Here is a 13,700-nt window from a genome sequence, read left to right as displayed (position 1 = left end):
CAATAATTTGATTAGCATCCATCCGAGCTGGACATCAAAGGAAGCTATGTGGGGCTCCTTAGTTCCACATAAATGATACTTCAGATCTGCATAGTTGAGGACAATGGTGGGGAATCTGTGGCCTATGGGGGTCAATGCAGGCAGCTCATCTAGCACACTGGGAACACCACACTTATCTACTTCTTCCCCTCCCCTCCCAGCACTTCCGGATCACCAGCTGATTTGTGGCGTTCAAGATCAGAGAGGAAGAGGGAAGAGCAGGGATGGGGTGCGAATCAGCCAATTCATGGTGCTCTGGAAGATCTGTGAGGGACAGGGAGGAACAGGAATGAGACACACTTGGGAGAGGAAGTGGGAAAAAGCCAGACAGGGATTTGATATTGCAAAGTAAGTGTAAATGTTTTTATTATTATTATTATTTGAAGTTAATGACAGTTATATTAATATATGAATGCTTAAACCATTTCTACGTGTTTTGAAATATTCAGCATGCCATGAATTAATATGTTTCACCTTATTCTGGGTGTCATGGTTAATGCACGACTGATTTCAATCTTAAGGCCCACTGAGATAAAGGAAGGCCACTCATGTGGCCCACTCACCAGCCTGGAATGCCCATCGCTGGTTTAAGACATGTGCAGCACGGGGAGATGGTACCCAGTCAGTGTTTCTAACATAGGCAGGAGTTTACTCTTGGCTTATGAGCTTTGATTTCCCAGCTTCCTCCAACATAGTGCTTCCAATCTTTCCAATCCTCATGCCACTGCGTGCCCTGCTTTCCAGCCAGCCATAGAAAGGGTCTCCTCTTTCACAGACAATCAGCCTCAGAGGAGTGAAGCTCCATTTCAATGCAGTACAAGCTTCGGCTGGAAAGCACACCCTCCTCATAAGTATCTGCTCCTCTGCAGCTCATTCTTCATCTTATTCTATCCGGCATTCTGAGATGCAAACAATAGATAGGGGAGGGTGTTCTGGGGAAATCCACAGGAATTTCCCATTTGCCACTTCTTTCGGTACAGCTCTGCCCTAATTTAAGTGGCAAGCCTTTAATGTGCACACTGTGCCTTGAATAGTTCCCATTAATCGGGCATCAACTTTCATGATGTTTTAAAACAGATACTTTTTAACACGTTTATTTTTAATGTGTCTATCACTTATTAAAGAAAGTGCATGCTATCCCCCCTGTAGGTTTAAACTATGCTGGGCAGTAGAGGCCAAAAGAGCCACATCACTCTTGCTCCATTTCAGCCACAATCCCAGTCTTTGCATGCGCTAGGTGCTGCTGCCAGTGACAAACTCCACAAAAGAACTGGAGAGACAGCAAGACCACACCCTCTATACATCCCTCTGCCTCCCGCTACCCCAAGGAATAGATGGACCTCCTTTAAAAGGGTGGTAGAGATCCTAATCTGGCAAGAAGTCCCACACCAATCACAAAGGGTGCGTCTACACAGCACCCCAAACTCGAAATAAGATACAATAGAAATTGCATATCTTATTTCAAATCTATTTCAAAATAACTTATTTTGAAATTTGGCGCATCTACACAGCACCAAATTTCAAAAGACAATTTCAAGATATCCCTTAACCCTCATAGAACAAGGGTTACCGGGATGCTGAAATAGCGCGCCTATTATTTCAAAAAATATTTTGAAATAACAGGCGGCTTGTGTAGAAATAGCCATGCAGTGTAGACATAACCAAAGTATTCTGGTCTGGAATCATCAGGATGCTTCTCAAGACTCCATTGCCTTGTGAACCCTTGCAACTCCCTTTTGTGGGGTTTTACTTACAAGTCACAATATCACCATTAATACTGATTGACTATGGCTGAAATCCACAGGTGCTCAAACCAAGGAATAACTAATAATTTCAGAATTCAGCTTGAAAACTATCTTTTACAGGCCATTAATGCAAAAACTCCAAAGTGAACAGACATACTGTCAAGCATTCTAAAAACATTTCAACAGGCATAGACATTGAACTATTAATCTTTCCTTCACCCAAATGGATAGCACTGTAATATACCCCCAAATTTACTGAATCATATTACTGATATAATGACCAATCTACTGGATATCTGGATGACAGCTTGTTAAAAAGAATATCGGCCAATAGAACATGGCTCAGTAACAGGCATTGTTTCATAAAAAGAGTAGAGAAACTCTTAAATACTTCCAGACTTTCTATAAGGACTTGTAAAAGAATTTGTTTTGGCTTAAGCAGAACATTCTTTATAGGCAAGTAAAAATAATCCGTCTTTCTTCTATTTGAGTCATTAAAACTATGTTTGGTGGTTTGGGTATCTGATACAATTTTAATCCTCTGATATTTCAGGGCATTGATTTAGCAAAGAATCTATTGTGGATAAGGTATTATATCCTTTAAATGGATCCACACTGATTTTCTGACAGTCTATTTGTTTAAAAGCTTCTGAAGCCAAACCATGAGCCTCAAGGAATTCCAGACAACTATTTTATATTATGAGATGGTATTTTTAAGACTACTTGCAACCAAAAAAAGTTTTTAAAAGTGCCCTGAAAAAAGTACTAATGTGTGAAACATCTGATTTTACTTTATTTTTTTTATTTTATTTTTTTTAAGAATTTGTCAAATTACAATATGGCAGATATTTGCTATAACTGTTGAGCAATGAAAATCTATATTCTTTCACTTCCATTGGAAATGTCTGTACAAAATGGCACATTACTATGGTTATATTTCCATGCCAATCCCTGATACATCTACAACCGTATCATGCACCATTTACATAAAGGTACTATAAGTGGATTCGTTTATTCACTAATAACCATCAATATACTTTGCTGTCCTGATCACAAATTGAGATCCGTTTTGTGCTTTATTTAATACTTGCAATTGGGAAAAACATGTTAGTGACTTGAATCAAGTTCCTCCAAACACTTCTGCATGTGCTTAATTTTATGCAAAAGGTCAATGGAGCTATTAATGTGAATAGAGGTAAGCACGTGCATACAGTTTTGCCGTGACAGGTTCATAATACATCCTCTGAACTTTGCCAACTTCTAAATTTTCTGAACTGTCAGTGTCTGTTTATTCTATACTTTTATACTTTGCTAAATCCAGAGTCTGTTTATTCTGTTTATTCTATACTTCTATACTTTGCTTAATCTAATATCTAAAAAGTGAGGGCCACCTCAATCCAAGCAAGGGGAGAGTGGGAGGGAGGAAGCTACATTCATTGCCCCTGCCTTCAGCAAAATTTCTCAGCTCCTATTGTCTGGACACTGGCCAATGAGAGCTGAGGAATTTTGTTAGGGGGCAGGGACAGAGCACAAAGTTTTCTCTTCCCTGCCCACACTGCATAGCAATTAGCAGCCTGCTGTTCAAAGAGGCTGCAGCTGCTCTGTAGTAAGAGTATCAGCGAGGTAACAAGTGGGCTGGATCCAGCCCAGTAGCCGCCTCTTACCCACCCCTGTTCTATATGCTTCTTATTTTATTTTAAAATTACAATGATCAAGTTGATTATTACAGTAAAGAATTCCAGCTCAGGCACTCTTGCTGATCTCAGTTATAACTGATCTATGGGTCCCACAGATGCCTATCACAACATGGTGTGCTGCATCCAATGCACTAAAAGACCCACTAACAACTATGTGGATGAAACCAACCACTGGCTCTTGAATGAACATGATGGAAAAGGATAAAAGACAAAAACACTCTATATCACCCCTGGGTGAACACTTCACAAAGTGATGACTCTATAGCATCAAATAAAACCTGCACAACACTTTCAAAAGAAAAGCATCAGAACTTAAATTAATAACTTTGCTGGATATTCAAAATCATGGATTGAATAGAGATATTTGATTTATGGTTTATTACAACAATCTATAACCCACTATAACCTCCCACCAGCTGCTGCACATCCTCCCCTTCCTTTTCTCCCTATGACTACAAGGATGTTAATGGGCCACTTCAGCTTGAATGGTCCCTTGGAAACATGTGTTAACAATTTATACTAAACACTCCGTTCTATAAAAACAAGTAGTCCTGTGGCACCTTAGGGTATGTCTACACTACAAAATTAATTCGAACTAACAGACGTTAGTTCCAATTAACTTTGATAGGTGCTACACATACAAACCGCTAGTTCGAACTTAATTCAAACTAGCGGAGCGCTTAATTCGAACTAGGTAAACCTCATTCTACGAGGACTAACGCCTAGTTCGAATTAAGTAGTTCAAATTAAGGGCTGTGTAGCCACTTAATTTGAACTAGTAGGAGGCTAGCCCTCCCCAGCTTTCCCTGGTGGCCACTCTGGGCACCACCAGGGAAACTCTTCTGCCCCCCTCCCAGCCCCGGAGCCCTTAAAGGGGCACGGTCTGGCTACGGTGCCCGTGCCAGGTGCAAGCCTGCCAGCACCCAGCCAGCAGACCCTGCACCTGGCACGGCACGAACTAGCCACCCGCTGCCACCCAGCCCTCCGCCTCTTCCCGGGACCAGGCTGGTGGCTCCCAGGAGCCTGCTCGGGGCCGCAAGTGGCGGGCACCCGCCTTGTCTAGTGCGGAGATCGTGGACCTCATCCACGACCTCCGCACTAGGCACAGGAAAGTGGCCATCTAGGGCAGGATAGCTGCCAGCCTGGCCACCCAGGAGCAGATTTGCATGAAAATCAAGGTGGTCCAGTGAGACCCCCGACCCTGAGCCCTGAGCTTAGAACAGCCGTGCTGGGTCAGACCAAAGGTCCATCTAGCCCAGTAGCCTGTCTGCTGACAGCGGCCAACACCAGCTACTCCGGAGGGGATGGACCGAAAACAATGACCAAACCATTTGTCTTGTGCCATCCATCTCCAGCCTTCCAAAACAGAGGCCAGGGACACCATTTCTATCCCCTGGCTAATAGCACTCCATGGACCCAGCCTCCATGAATTTATCTAACTTCTCTTTAAACTCTGTTCTAGTTCTAGCCTTCACAACCTCCTGCAGCAAGGAGTTCCACAGGTTTACTATTTGCTTTGTGAAGAAGAACTTTCTGTTATTAGTTTGAAGCCTGCTACCCATTCATTTCATTTGATGTCCTCTAGTCCTTCTATTATGGGAACTAATGAAGAACTTTTCTTTATGCACCCTCTCCACACCACTCGTGCTTTTATAGACCTCTATCATATCCCCCCTCAGTCTCCTCTTTTCTAAGCTGAAAAGTCCCAGTCTCTTTAGCCTCTCTTCATATGGGACCTGTTCCAAACCCCTGTTCATTTTAGTTGCCCTCCCCTCTCCCACCCTCTCTCTTCCCCTCTCCCACCTCCTTTTCCCAGTCTCCCCGAGTTTTGTTCAATAAAGAGAGTTTCTGTTTTTGAACACACGTGTCCTTTATTTTGTACATCAGGAAGGGGGGCTTGGGAGGGATAAGTGGAAGGAGGTGAGGGAGGAATAGGGTATGAGCCCCCGATGGGGAGGACTGGGGTGGCTCTGCGGGCTCCTCGGGGTGGAAGCTCTCCTGCAGCCTCCCGATTGACACCCCCCCCCCCCGGATGGCAGCCTGCGGCAAGTGCAGCTGGGCTGATGACCGAGTGCTGTGATGTGCCCAGTGTGGACATTCAGGGCACTCCAAGCCAGGATTGCTTTGCTGTCCCTCATCAAGTTAGACAAGCGAGTGGGGAACCCCTGAGAACTGTCTGTCCGGGGTGGGGGTCGGGTCCCTTTAACCACAGCCCTCGGCTAGCCTGAGACAGCAGCTCCACGCTCTAAGTCCTAATCTGATGACCTGCCAGCACTGTTTCCGGCCATTCTTAACCTTGGTTCAGGGTTCACTCAATGTGGACATGCTAGTTTGAATTAGCAAAACGCTAATTCGAACTAGTTTTTAGGTCTAGATGCACTAGTTCGAATTAGCTTAGTTCAAATTAACTAATTTGAATTAAGTTAGTTCGAATTAGTGCTGTAGTGTAGACATACCCTTAGAGACTACCAAAAATAAATATAGTATCAAGAGCTTTCGTGGGCAATACCCACTTCTTCAGATGAGTTGGAGTGGAAAAAAAGGGGGTCCCCAAAATTTACAACAGAAAAAGAAGAGGGGAGAGAGACAAAAAAGGGCCTGTCAATTGTATGCCAGTGCTAATGAGGATAACTGAGTGGGCTGGAAGTGTCCCATACACAGCTTTTGAATCTGTTCTATGTTGTATTTAGCTGTGATGGTCTGAGGCCTTGTCTTTACAGCCAATGTAGTATTTTAGTGAAGTCCCAATGGGTGAACTTCTCTTACTGGCACAGTTAATCCACCTCCCATAAAGGTGGAAGCCATGTTGATGGGAGAAGCTCCCTCTACACCGGGGAGGAGGAGGGAGAGGTTAGGTTAGTATAATTACATCATACAAGAGAGTGGATTTTTCACATCTCTGAGTGACATAATTATGCTAGTATAGGTTTGTAACATGCACTAGACCTCGGCAATTTTCCCGGACATGAGGAAGAATGCTGTATAAGCTCAAAAGCTTGTCTCTCTTACCTGCAGAAGTTGGTTGTCTAATAAAACATTATTACCTCACCCACCTTGGCTCACTAATATCTTGAGATCAAATCAGCTATAACATTGCTTATAGCAGTATGGTATGCAAAGAGGGACAGACTTTCAGATAGGCAGTTCAAGGCTTTATAGGTCAAAAACACAACTATAAATTCCACACCATACTTAATGGATAACCAGTACAGTACCAAAAACACTGTCATGTGCTTGAGTGTGTTCTTTTTTTAAATGACAGATGCTTACCCCATCAGAAATTGATTGTGATTTAATAAAACAAACATTCAAAAAAATCTTATTCAAGAGGCTAGACTATAATTTGTTAATCAGAGAAGAGATGGAAATTCTACATGCTTTAATCAATTATGCAACAGCCAACTTCTCCTTCTTGCTTCTTAATATTGGTTTTTATTTATTATGAGTAATGAAAGGCAGTGGGATAGAGGAACCCTTTTTTCCCCAAAAAAATCAGTCAGCTAGAACATAAACAATTTCTCTAAACATGTTAATATATTGTAATAATAATCCTATTTATACGGGTGCCATCAGACCACCTTTGTCTCCTCTTCCCAATAATCAGGGCACTAAAATTCACAGTAAAACAATATTTACCTAAAAATATCACTCTGAATCATGGGAACTGTCACCATTTTTTATTCTTTCCGAATCTGCTAGTCTTTTTTCTCTGACCTTTATATGAGGGCTCCTGCCTTTCCTTTCATCTAAACAGGAAAATCATTTGGATTTTGTTGTTGTAATTTGGAGTGTCATTTGGTGGGAGTTGTTTATTTTTTTTACATCACAGATGCTTACCCCTCCAGAAACTGGTTGTGATTTAATAAAGCCAACATCTTATTCAAGAAGCTGGACTATAACTTGTTAATCAGAGAAGACATGGAAATCCCCCTGGTTTAATCAAATATGCACCAGTCCTTTTGCAGGCACTAGGCATGCTCTCAAGTTAAACGTGAAAAATACATTCTGGATATCTCTGATCTGGGTAAGGCCAGGATGCTTGGGATTTGACAACAGCTGCCAATCTAGGCTTAATGAAGACTGACATTGGTAACTGAGATCCATAAAAGAGATATCAACAAAGCTAAGGTGGTCCAGAATGTGCTGGGCTGAGGGGAAAGAACCCTGGGAGGGGTACAAAGAAAATAGAGTGACAAGAATCGCTGGCCTGTGTCTGGGAGATCAGCTGTTTAGGTTAAAGGTGGAAAGACAGAATATCAGAATCAAATAAGGAGAGAAAAGATTTTAATTGGTTTGGACAAATTCAGTAACTTTGCATAAATTCTACCAAAAATTAGTCTTATTTTGCACAGTTAGACTCAGACATTTAGGACATGTCTGAGTTAAGGTTGCACATATGCGTATGTTGCATAACTACAGGCAGTCCCCGAGTTACGCGGATCCGACTTATGTTGGATCCGCAGTTACGAACGGGACTTTTCTCGCCCCGGAGGACGGGAGCGGCGGGACTCCCAGATGCGCCGCGGTCCGCCGCCCCCGTCCTCCGGGGCGAGAAAAGCTGCTCCCCATCTCCCTGATCTGCAGGGAGACGGGGAGCAAAGCCTTGGAGCACGCCCGCAGCGGGACAGCTGCGGCGCGCCTGGGCTGTCCCGCTGCGGGCGTGCTCCAAGGCTTTGCTCCCCGTCTCCCTGCAGACCAGCCCAAGCGCGTCCCGGTAGTTTGGACTCCGTGCCCGCAGCTACACGCGGCACGGAGTAGGTAGTTCGGATTAGGCTCTCTAATCCGAACTACCGTTACTCCTCGCGGGCAAGGAGTCCGAACTACCGGGGCTTTAAAAATGGCGGCGCCCGGCAAGATGCAAATGAAACCTGGGATATTTAAATCCTGGGCTTCATTTGCAACTTCGGTTGCCTACATTAACTACCCTAGTTCGAATTAGTGTGGTAGTGTAGACATACCCTTGGACACTATAAGAGCTACCACAACCAAACTTTGCATGGGATAACCTTTCATCCAGGAGAAGGTTTTAAAGTACAGTGGGAGGGAAGAGATGAGAGACCGATGCCTCTCCCGGGGCTGCACGGAGCTTGGCAGTGCGGGGACAAGCGGCTTCCCGGGGGAAGTGGTGGGGACAGTCACTCACTAAGGCCGGCAGAGGGATAACCTGCCATCCAGGAGAAGGTTTTAAGGGACTGTGAGAGGTAAGAGATGAGAGACCGACGCCTCTCCCAAGGGCTGCATGGAGCTTGGCAGTGCGGGGACAAGCGGCTTCCCAGGGGAAGCGGTTGGGCCAGTTACTCACTAAGGCCAGCGGAGGGCAGGCTCGGGTGCTGGCAGCAGGCACACGGCTCCCTTCCCCCTCCTTCCCTTCAGGCTCCTCTCCTCAGTAATATCAACTAATATTTCAACAATGTATATGGACAAAGCGCAAGGACAGTCACTTAAAGTAGTTGGAATTGATTTGAAGACATCTTGCTTTTCACATGGACAACTCTAAGTTGCATGTTCAAGAGTTGGAAGTGGAAAAAATTTGTACATATTTGTTAAGAATAATGACACAAAAAATATAGTTTACAATAAAGTTTTTTATGATAACATAAAATTGGTTGTTTTATACTTTTTTAAAATATATTTTAATCCCTATAGAACTCAGTGCAACTTTTCTACCATTAAAAACACAATAATGGACTACCGTTTTTCTAAATTTTGTTCCTCCACTTTCCCAAGCAATGCCGGGTAACTCCTGCTAGTATTGAACTAATAAAAAATAAATGACTCCTTTTAGATTCCAGACCTTTTTCAGCCTAACACATTTATGGTAGTTCCTAGTACCTGCTTTTGGCTCCTTTGAAAGTTGAGCCATACATTACATTATTTGAGAAAAAAGGTACTCTCAGACTTTATTAGGCTTTTCCCCAAGGTTGGCACTAAAAGTATGCATACAGTTTGGGAGAACTAGGAAATAGCTCAGTCTGAAGACCACATGCAGGAGTAGTGCAGAGATGTATTATTTCAGAGGGAATACTGAGAAGCATACGCCTCTCAGAAGCAGAATGCCTCTTGTAGCCCACAATCATGCAGGGTGAGTTTGCAAGAAGTGCACCTTGTTATCCCCCATTGGGTGGTGGATAAGACACCATAACACTATGTATTCCCTCTGTACACTATTCAAAGAATAGGGAAATTCCTGTGCTCTCTTCTCTGTAATTCTACCCAGCCCTTAGTGCAGACATCACAAGCAAACTTCTTATGCCCTCCACTCCAACTGCTACAGATAGAATGTGGCCCTAATTTGCAAGGGCTGGGGATGTTAAGTAGCTGTTAACTGACTAATCAATAGGCACTTCTGCATTCTTCCTTTGAAATGTACAAGAGCCCCAAAGAGGGCTCTTGTACATTTCAAAGGAGGAATGCGGAACTCCACATGCAGCCCGGGGCCAGCCGGAAGTGCCACTGACTCCGGGCTGCATGGGTGTGCTATCTTTGAAATGTACAAGAGTCCCCAGCACGGGCTCTTGTGCATTTCAAAGCGGAAGCATCCTCATGGAGCCCGGGGTCAGCAGGGGACTCAAAGTCCCCTGCTAACCCTAGGCTCCATACTGTGCTGCCGATTTGAAATGCCGCACAGAGCTGGAGACTCAGGCTCCGTGCAGCATTTCAGCAGAACCTGGGATCAGTTGGGGACTTCCGAGCTGATCCCGGGTTCCACAGAAATGCCTCGCCGGAGCCACACAACTGATCCTGGGCTCAGCTGTGCGGCACTGCCCCTTTGAACGCCGCCTCATGATTTCAAAGAGGCAACCACACAGCTGGTCCCCAGCTCAGCTGTGCCGCACTGTCTCTTTCAAACGCCCAGGCAGCATTTCAAAGGGGCAGCGCCGCACAGCTGAGTCAGGGATCAGCTGTATAGCGCTGCCCCTTTGAACGCCACTTTGAAGTCCCCCTTGTTCCCCTCCCCTTTGCAGCAAGGGGGGGAGGGAATTGACTAGTCGACTAGACCTTAACATCCGTAACCCGAGCACAACCATAGCATTCCACAAGGACAGCAAGCCCTTAAACAGTCTGAGAATAATTGCCTATGCTCCAGGTCTGCACTTTCCTATTGTATTTCTGGCACTTAGGCCACGTCTATACTTACCTGTGGATCAGTGCTCCGGAGATCAATCTTTTGGTGTTTGATTCAGTGGGCCTAGTAATGACCTGCTACATTGAAAGCTAAGGGTGCCCCCATTGGCACCAGTACTCCTACCCCTTGCAAGGAGCAACGGAAGTCGTTGGGAGCATTTTTCCTGTCGACCTCCCACTTTGGGAACTGCATCAAAGTTTCACTCGAGGTATGTCAACTCCAGCTACAAAATGAACATAGCTAGAGTTGCGTATCTTGATTTGAACTTTTGGGTAAGTATAGATGTGGCCTTAGTAATAAACCATGTTAACAGAGGAGTAAATCTGATGATCAGACAATAATGTAGGGCATGTTTCTCCTCCTTACAGTGCTACAGAGCAGGACAGCACGAATAAATAAAAAATGATTTTGGTCTATAAGCCCTTCTCTAAGCTAAACTTAAGAATTTTCCTAAAACGATACACCAAATCTAATGGCACTCATTTTTTCGTCCATTTTTTCCTCCTATCTCAGCTTCTACAGAAGCAATGGGCAACCTAGGCTAGTGAATGGGCTGCATGAATGTCCCTCCCTCATCTTCATGGGCTGAAGACTGTTGTAACCAAGACAGTATGCCAGGATTGGGCAGTTTTGCTAAGTGTGTGTGTGCCTAAAAAGAGCACTGTGCACCAACTGGACGGTAGTAGCACTTTGGATGCAGAGGGAGCACACAGCTCTTACGGTCAGTGCTCTGTGCAATGAGGGCACCTCACGTCACATGTGCATGCTTTACATGTGTGTTACTTTAGTAATATCATTAGGAAAAAAGTGACCAGAAACCAGTGACCAGAAACCAGCAGACTCTGGCAACCTGAAGCGTGGGTAACAAACAAAATGTCTCATAGGCCACAGAGAATCCTGAAGGGCACCGCATGTGACTCCTGGGCCACATATTGCCCACCACTGTTCTACATCAGTGTCTGCATCTTCACTTCCTTTGTGCAGAAGTAAGTAAAAAGCAATGTTCTCTTCCTTCCCCACCCCTTTTTTTGTTGGAGAAGCATTCACTGAAAAGTCTTCTACCAAAGCGTAATTCAGTTTAGTTGCCCACAGTGGTAAGAAGAAATGTCTGCTAAATATAAAGTCAGACATGAATCTGTCTGAGATCTGGAGTGAAAGATACAGGATAGATGCTGCAAATGATTCTTAGATGACTTGTTCCACCAAGATAAGCAAATTTATTTCTTGCACTTGATACTTTCTTATCAACACACTTTGTGAAATGTTCCCAATCAATCACCTTAGTGCATGGCCAGTGTGATGTTGGGTACACAGCTCTCACATTCTAATTCATAGCACACCTTACAAACTAAACATCAAGCAAGATTAAGCACAAACACCTACTGCTGACTGAAATACAGGACTAGCTGGGAAAGGGGGAGAAAGTTTATATTAACAAGACAACAAGCTTCATAATTGCCCAATAATACCTGGCTACTGAATAGGAGACAAATTGGTGTACTGCACAGGAACTAACCATGCACAAAGTATACTTGAAAGCGGATATATTTTTATTATAATAAATTCTATGTATGTTCAATCTGAAACTTGAACAAAGAGAAATGAACAAATTAACTGTTTTTACTAAAGCATCCCCCCAAAAAATCAACCTGAAGCAGACAACAACATGGTAAATTTCACCTCAAAGTTAATCAAAGTTAAAAGTAACTGAAAACAGGGTCTTATAATAGAAAGCATCAGGCAATCTTAGCTATAGATGTTGCTAGCATCGTCTCCTATAACCTTATTTCTCACCCTTTTCAGGTTGGCAAAACATTCTCCAAAATAAATAAATAAATAATTTATATATATACACACATACACGTCATTTTTCACTATTTTCATTAACATTTCTCAAATTAACACAAAAGTAGGCATAAAAAGTATCAATAATAGTGCTCAGCCTAAATAATGTATTTGTGTGCGGTCTGACAGAGAATACTGGACTTAATGAGTAAGAATGTGTAGGTGGTGAGGAAGCAAGATTGTTTATTTTAGATCGAACAAAATTTTGGGTACCTTAATGATTGCCTTTCAGGACACATTCCCACACAAGGGTCTATGTTACTGCTGCAGACTAGGAAAAAAATGGCCAAGAGATGGCAGTTGCCTGAACAGAATGGGCATTGTAGACAAATCCACTGCTCCTTCTGAAAACAGTTATTTAGGAAGAGAACAAGGTGAACTTTTGAAGAGACTCCCTGGACCCTGCTGGAGCTGCAGTCATTTGATGAGAAAACCACCTGTTCTTATTTTTGAAAAGCACCCAGTAAAGCATCATATATATCATATGAAAACAATATTTCATGGAGGCTGGTGTGCAGCCGGTGAAACTGCTAGCTCAGAGGAACAAGAGGTGTGAACTACTAGCACTGTTTTGCAAAAGAAAGGCCTACAGACACTGTGAGGTGAAATCTCTTTTGGTAAAAAGAACAACAAGCAGGCCTGTGGCACTTTAGAGACAAAAGAATGTTGAGGTGTCCTTTACTGACCGATGGAAAATTTTCATGCTGTATAATCATAGAGGATTTGTGGTACCACTTGGGAGGTGCAATGCAGGCCTGTGCACCCATTAACGTTTTAATTGCTAGATGGAATGCCGCTATATATCCCCTCCCTGCCACCTCCTGTCCCTGAAGGCACAGGTCGCCTAGGTGTATAGTATTTCTTTCAAGTTTCTTGCTTCAAAAATTATTTGTAAATATTTCTTACCTGTGTCCCAGTAGTCTCTTGGAAACAGCGCCCAAGCTGAGTTTTAGCAGAAACAGGAAACACATGAGGAATGGGTTGCTGATGTAGGAAGGCAGAATATCCTTTCTGGGGCTTGTGATATGGAACACCTTGATATGAAACTTGGGGATGTCCTGGCTGGGGTACTTTTACTTTCTGTCCTGATGATGTGCTGTCTATTCTTGAAACTTGATGGAACTGTACTGAGGCCTCAGGGGGATGTTTCACATGGATATTCACTACATTAGGAGGGAACTTCACTAAAATAATTGGAAAACAAAATAAAACAAAAAAAGCAAGAAGAGATGTTAAACCTTACATCTT

General features: G+C 43.5%; 1 protein-coding gene across 9 annotated transcripts in view; it reads right to left on the bottom strand.

The window, feature by feature from the left end:
* The window catches only part of LTBP1 (latent transforming growth factor beta binding protein 1), a 321,387-nt gene that overhangs the window by 163,924 nt on the left and 143,763 nt on the right, over nucleotides 1-13,700 (bottom strand). For all 9 annotated transcript variants that reach the window (XM_075924972.1, XM_075924973.1, XM_075924974.1 and 6 more), the window contains one exon: nucleotides 13,359-13,636. In XM_075924972.1, coding sequence (XP_075781087.1) covers nucleotides 13,359-13,636 — 278 coding nt within the window. The remainder of the gene's footprint in view (nucleotides 1-13,358; nucleotides 13,637-13,700) is intronic.

Source organism: Pelodiscus sinensis, chromosome 3 (genome assembly GCF_049634645.1).
Source record: "Pelodiscus sinensis isolate JC-2024 chromosome 3, ASM4963464v1, whole genome shotgun sequence".
Lineage (NCBI taxonomy): Eukaryota > Metazoa > Chordata > Testudines > Trionychidae > Pelodiscus > Pelodiscus sinensis.
This window is presented reverse-complemented; position numbering and strand designations above follow the sequence as displayed.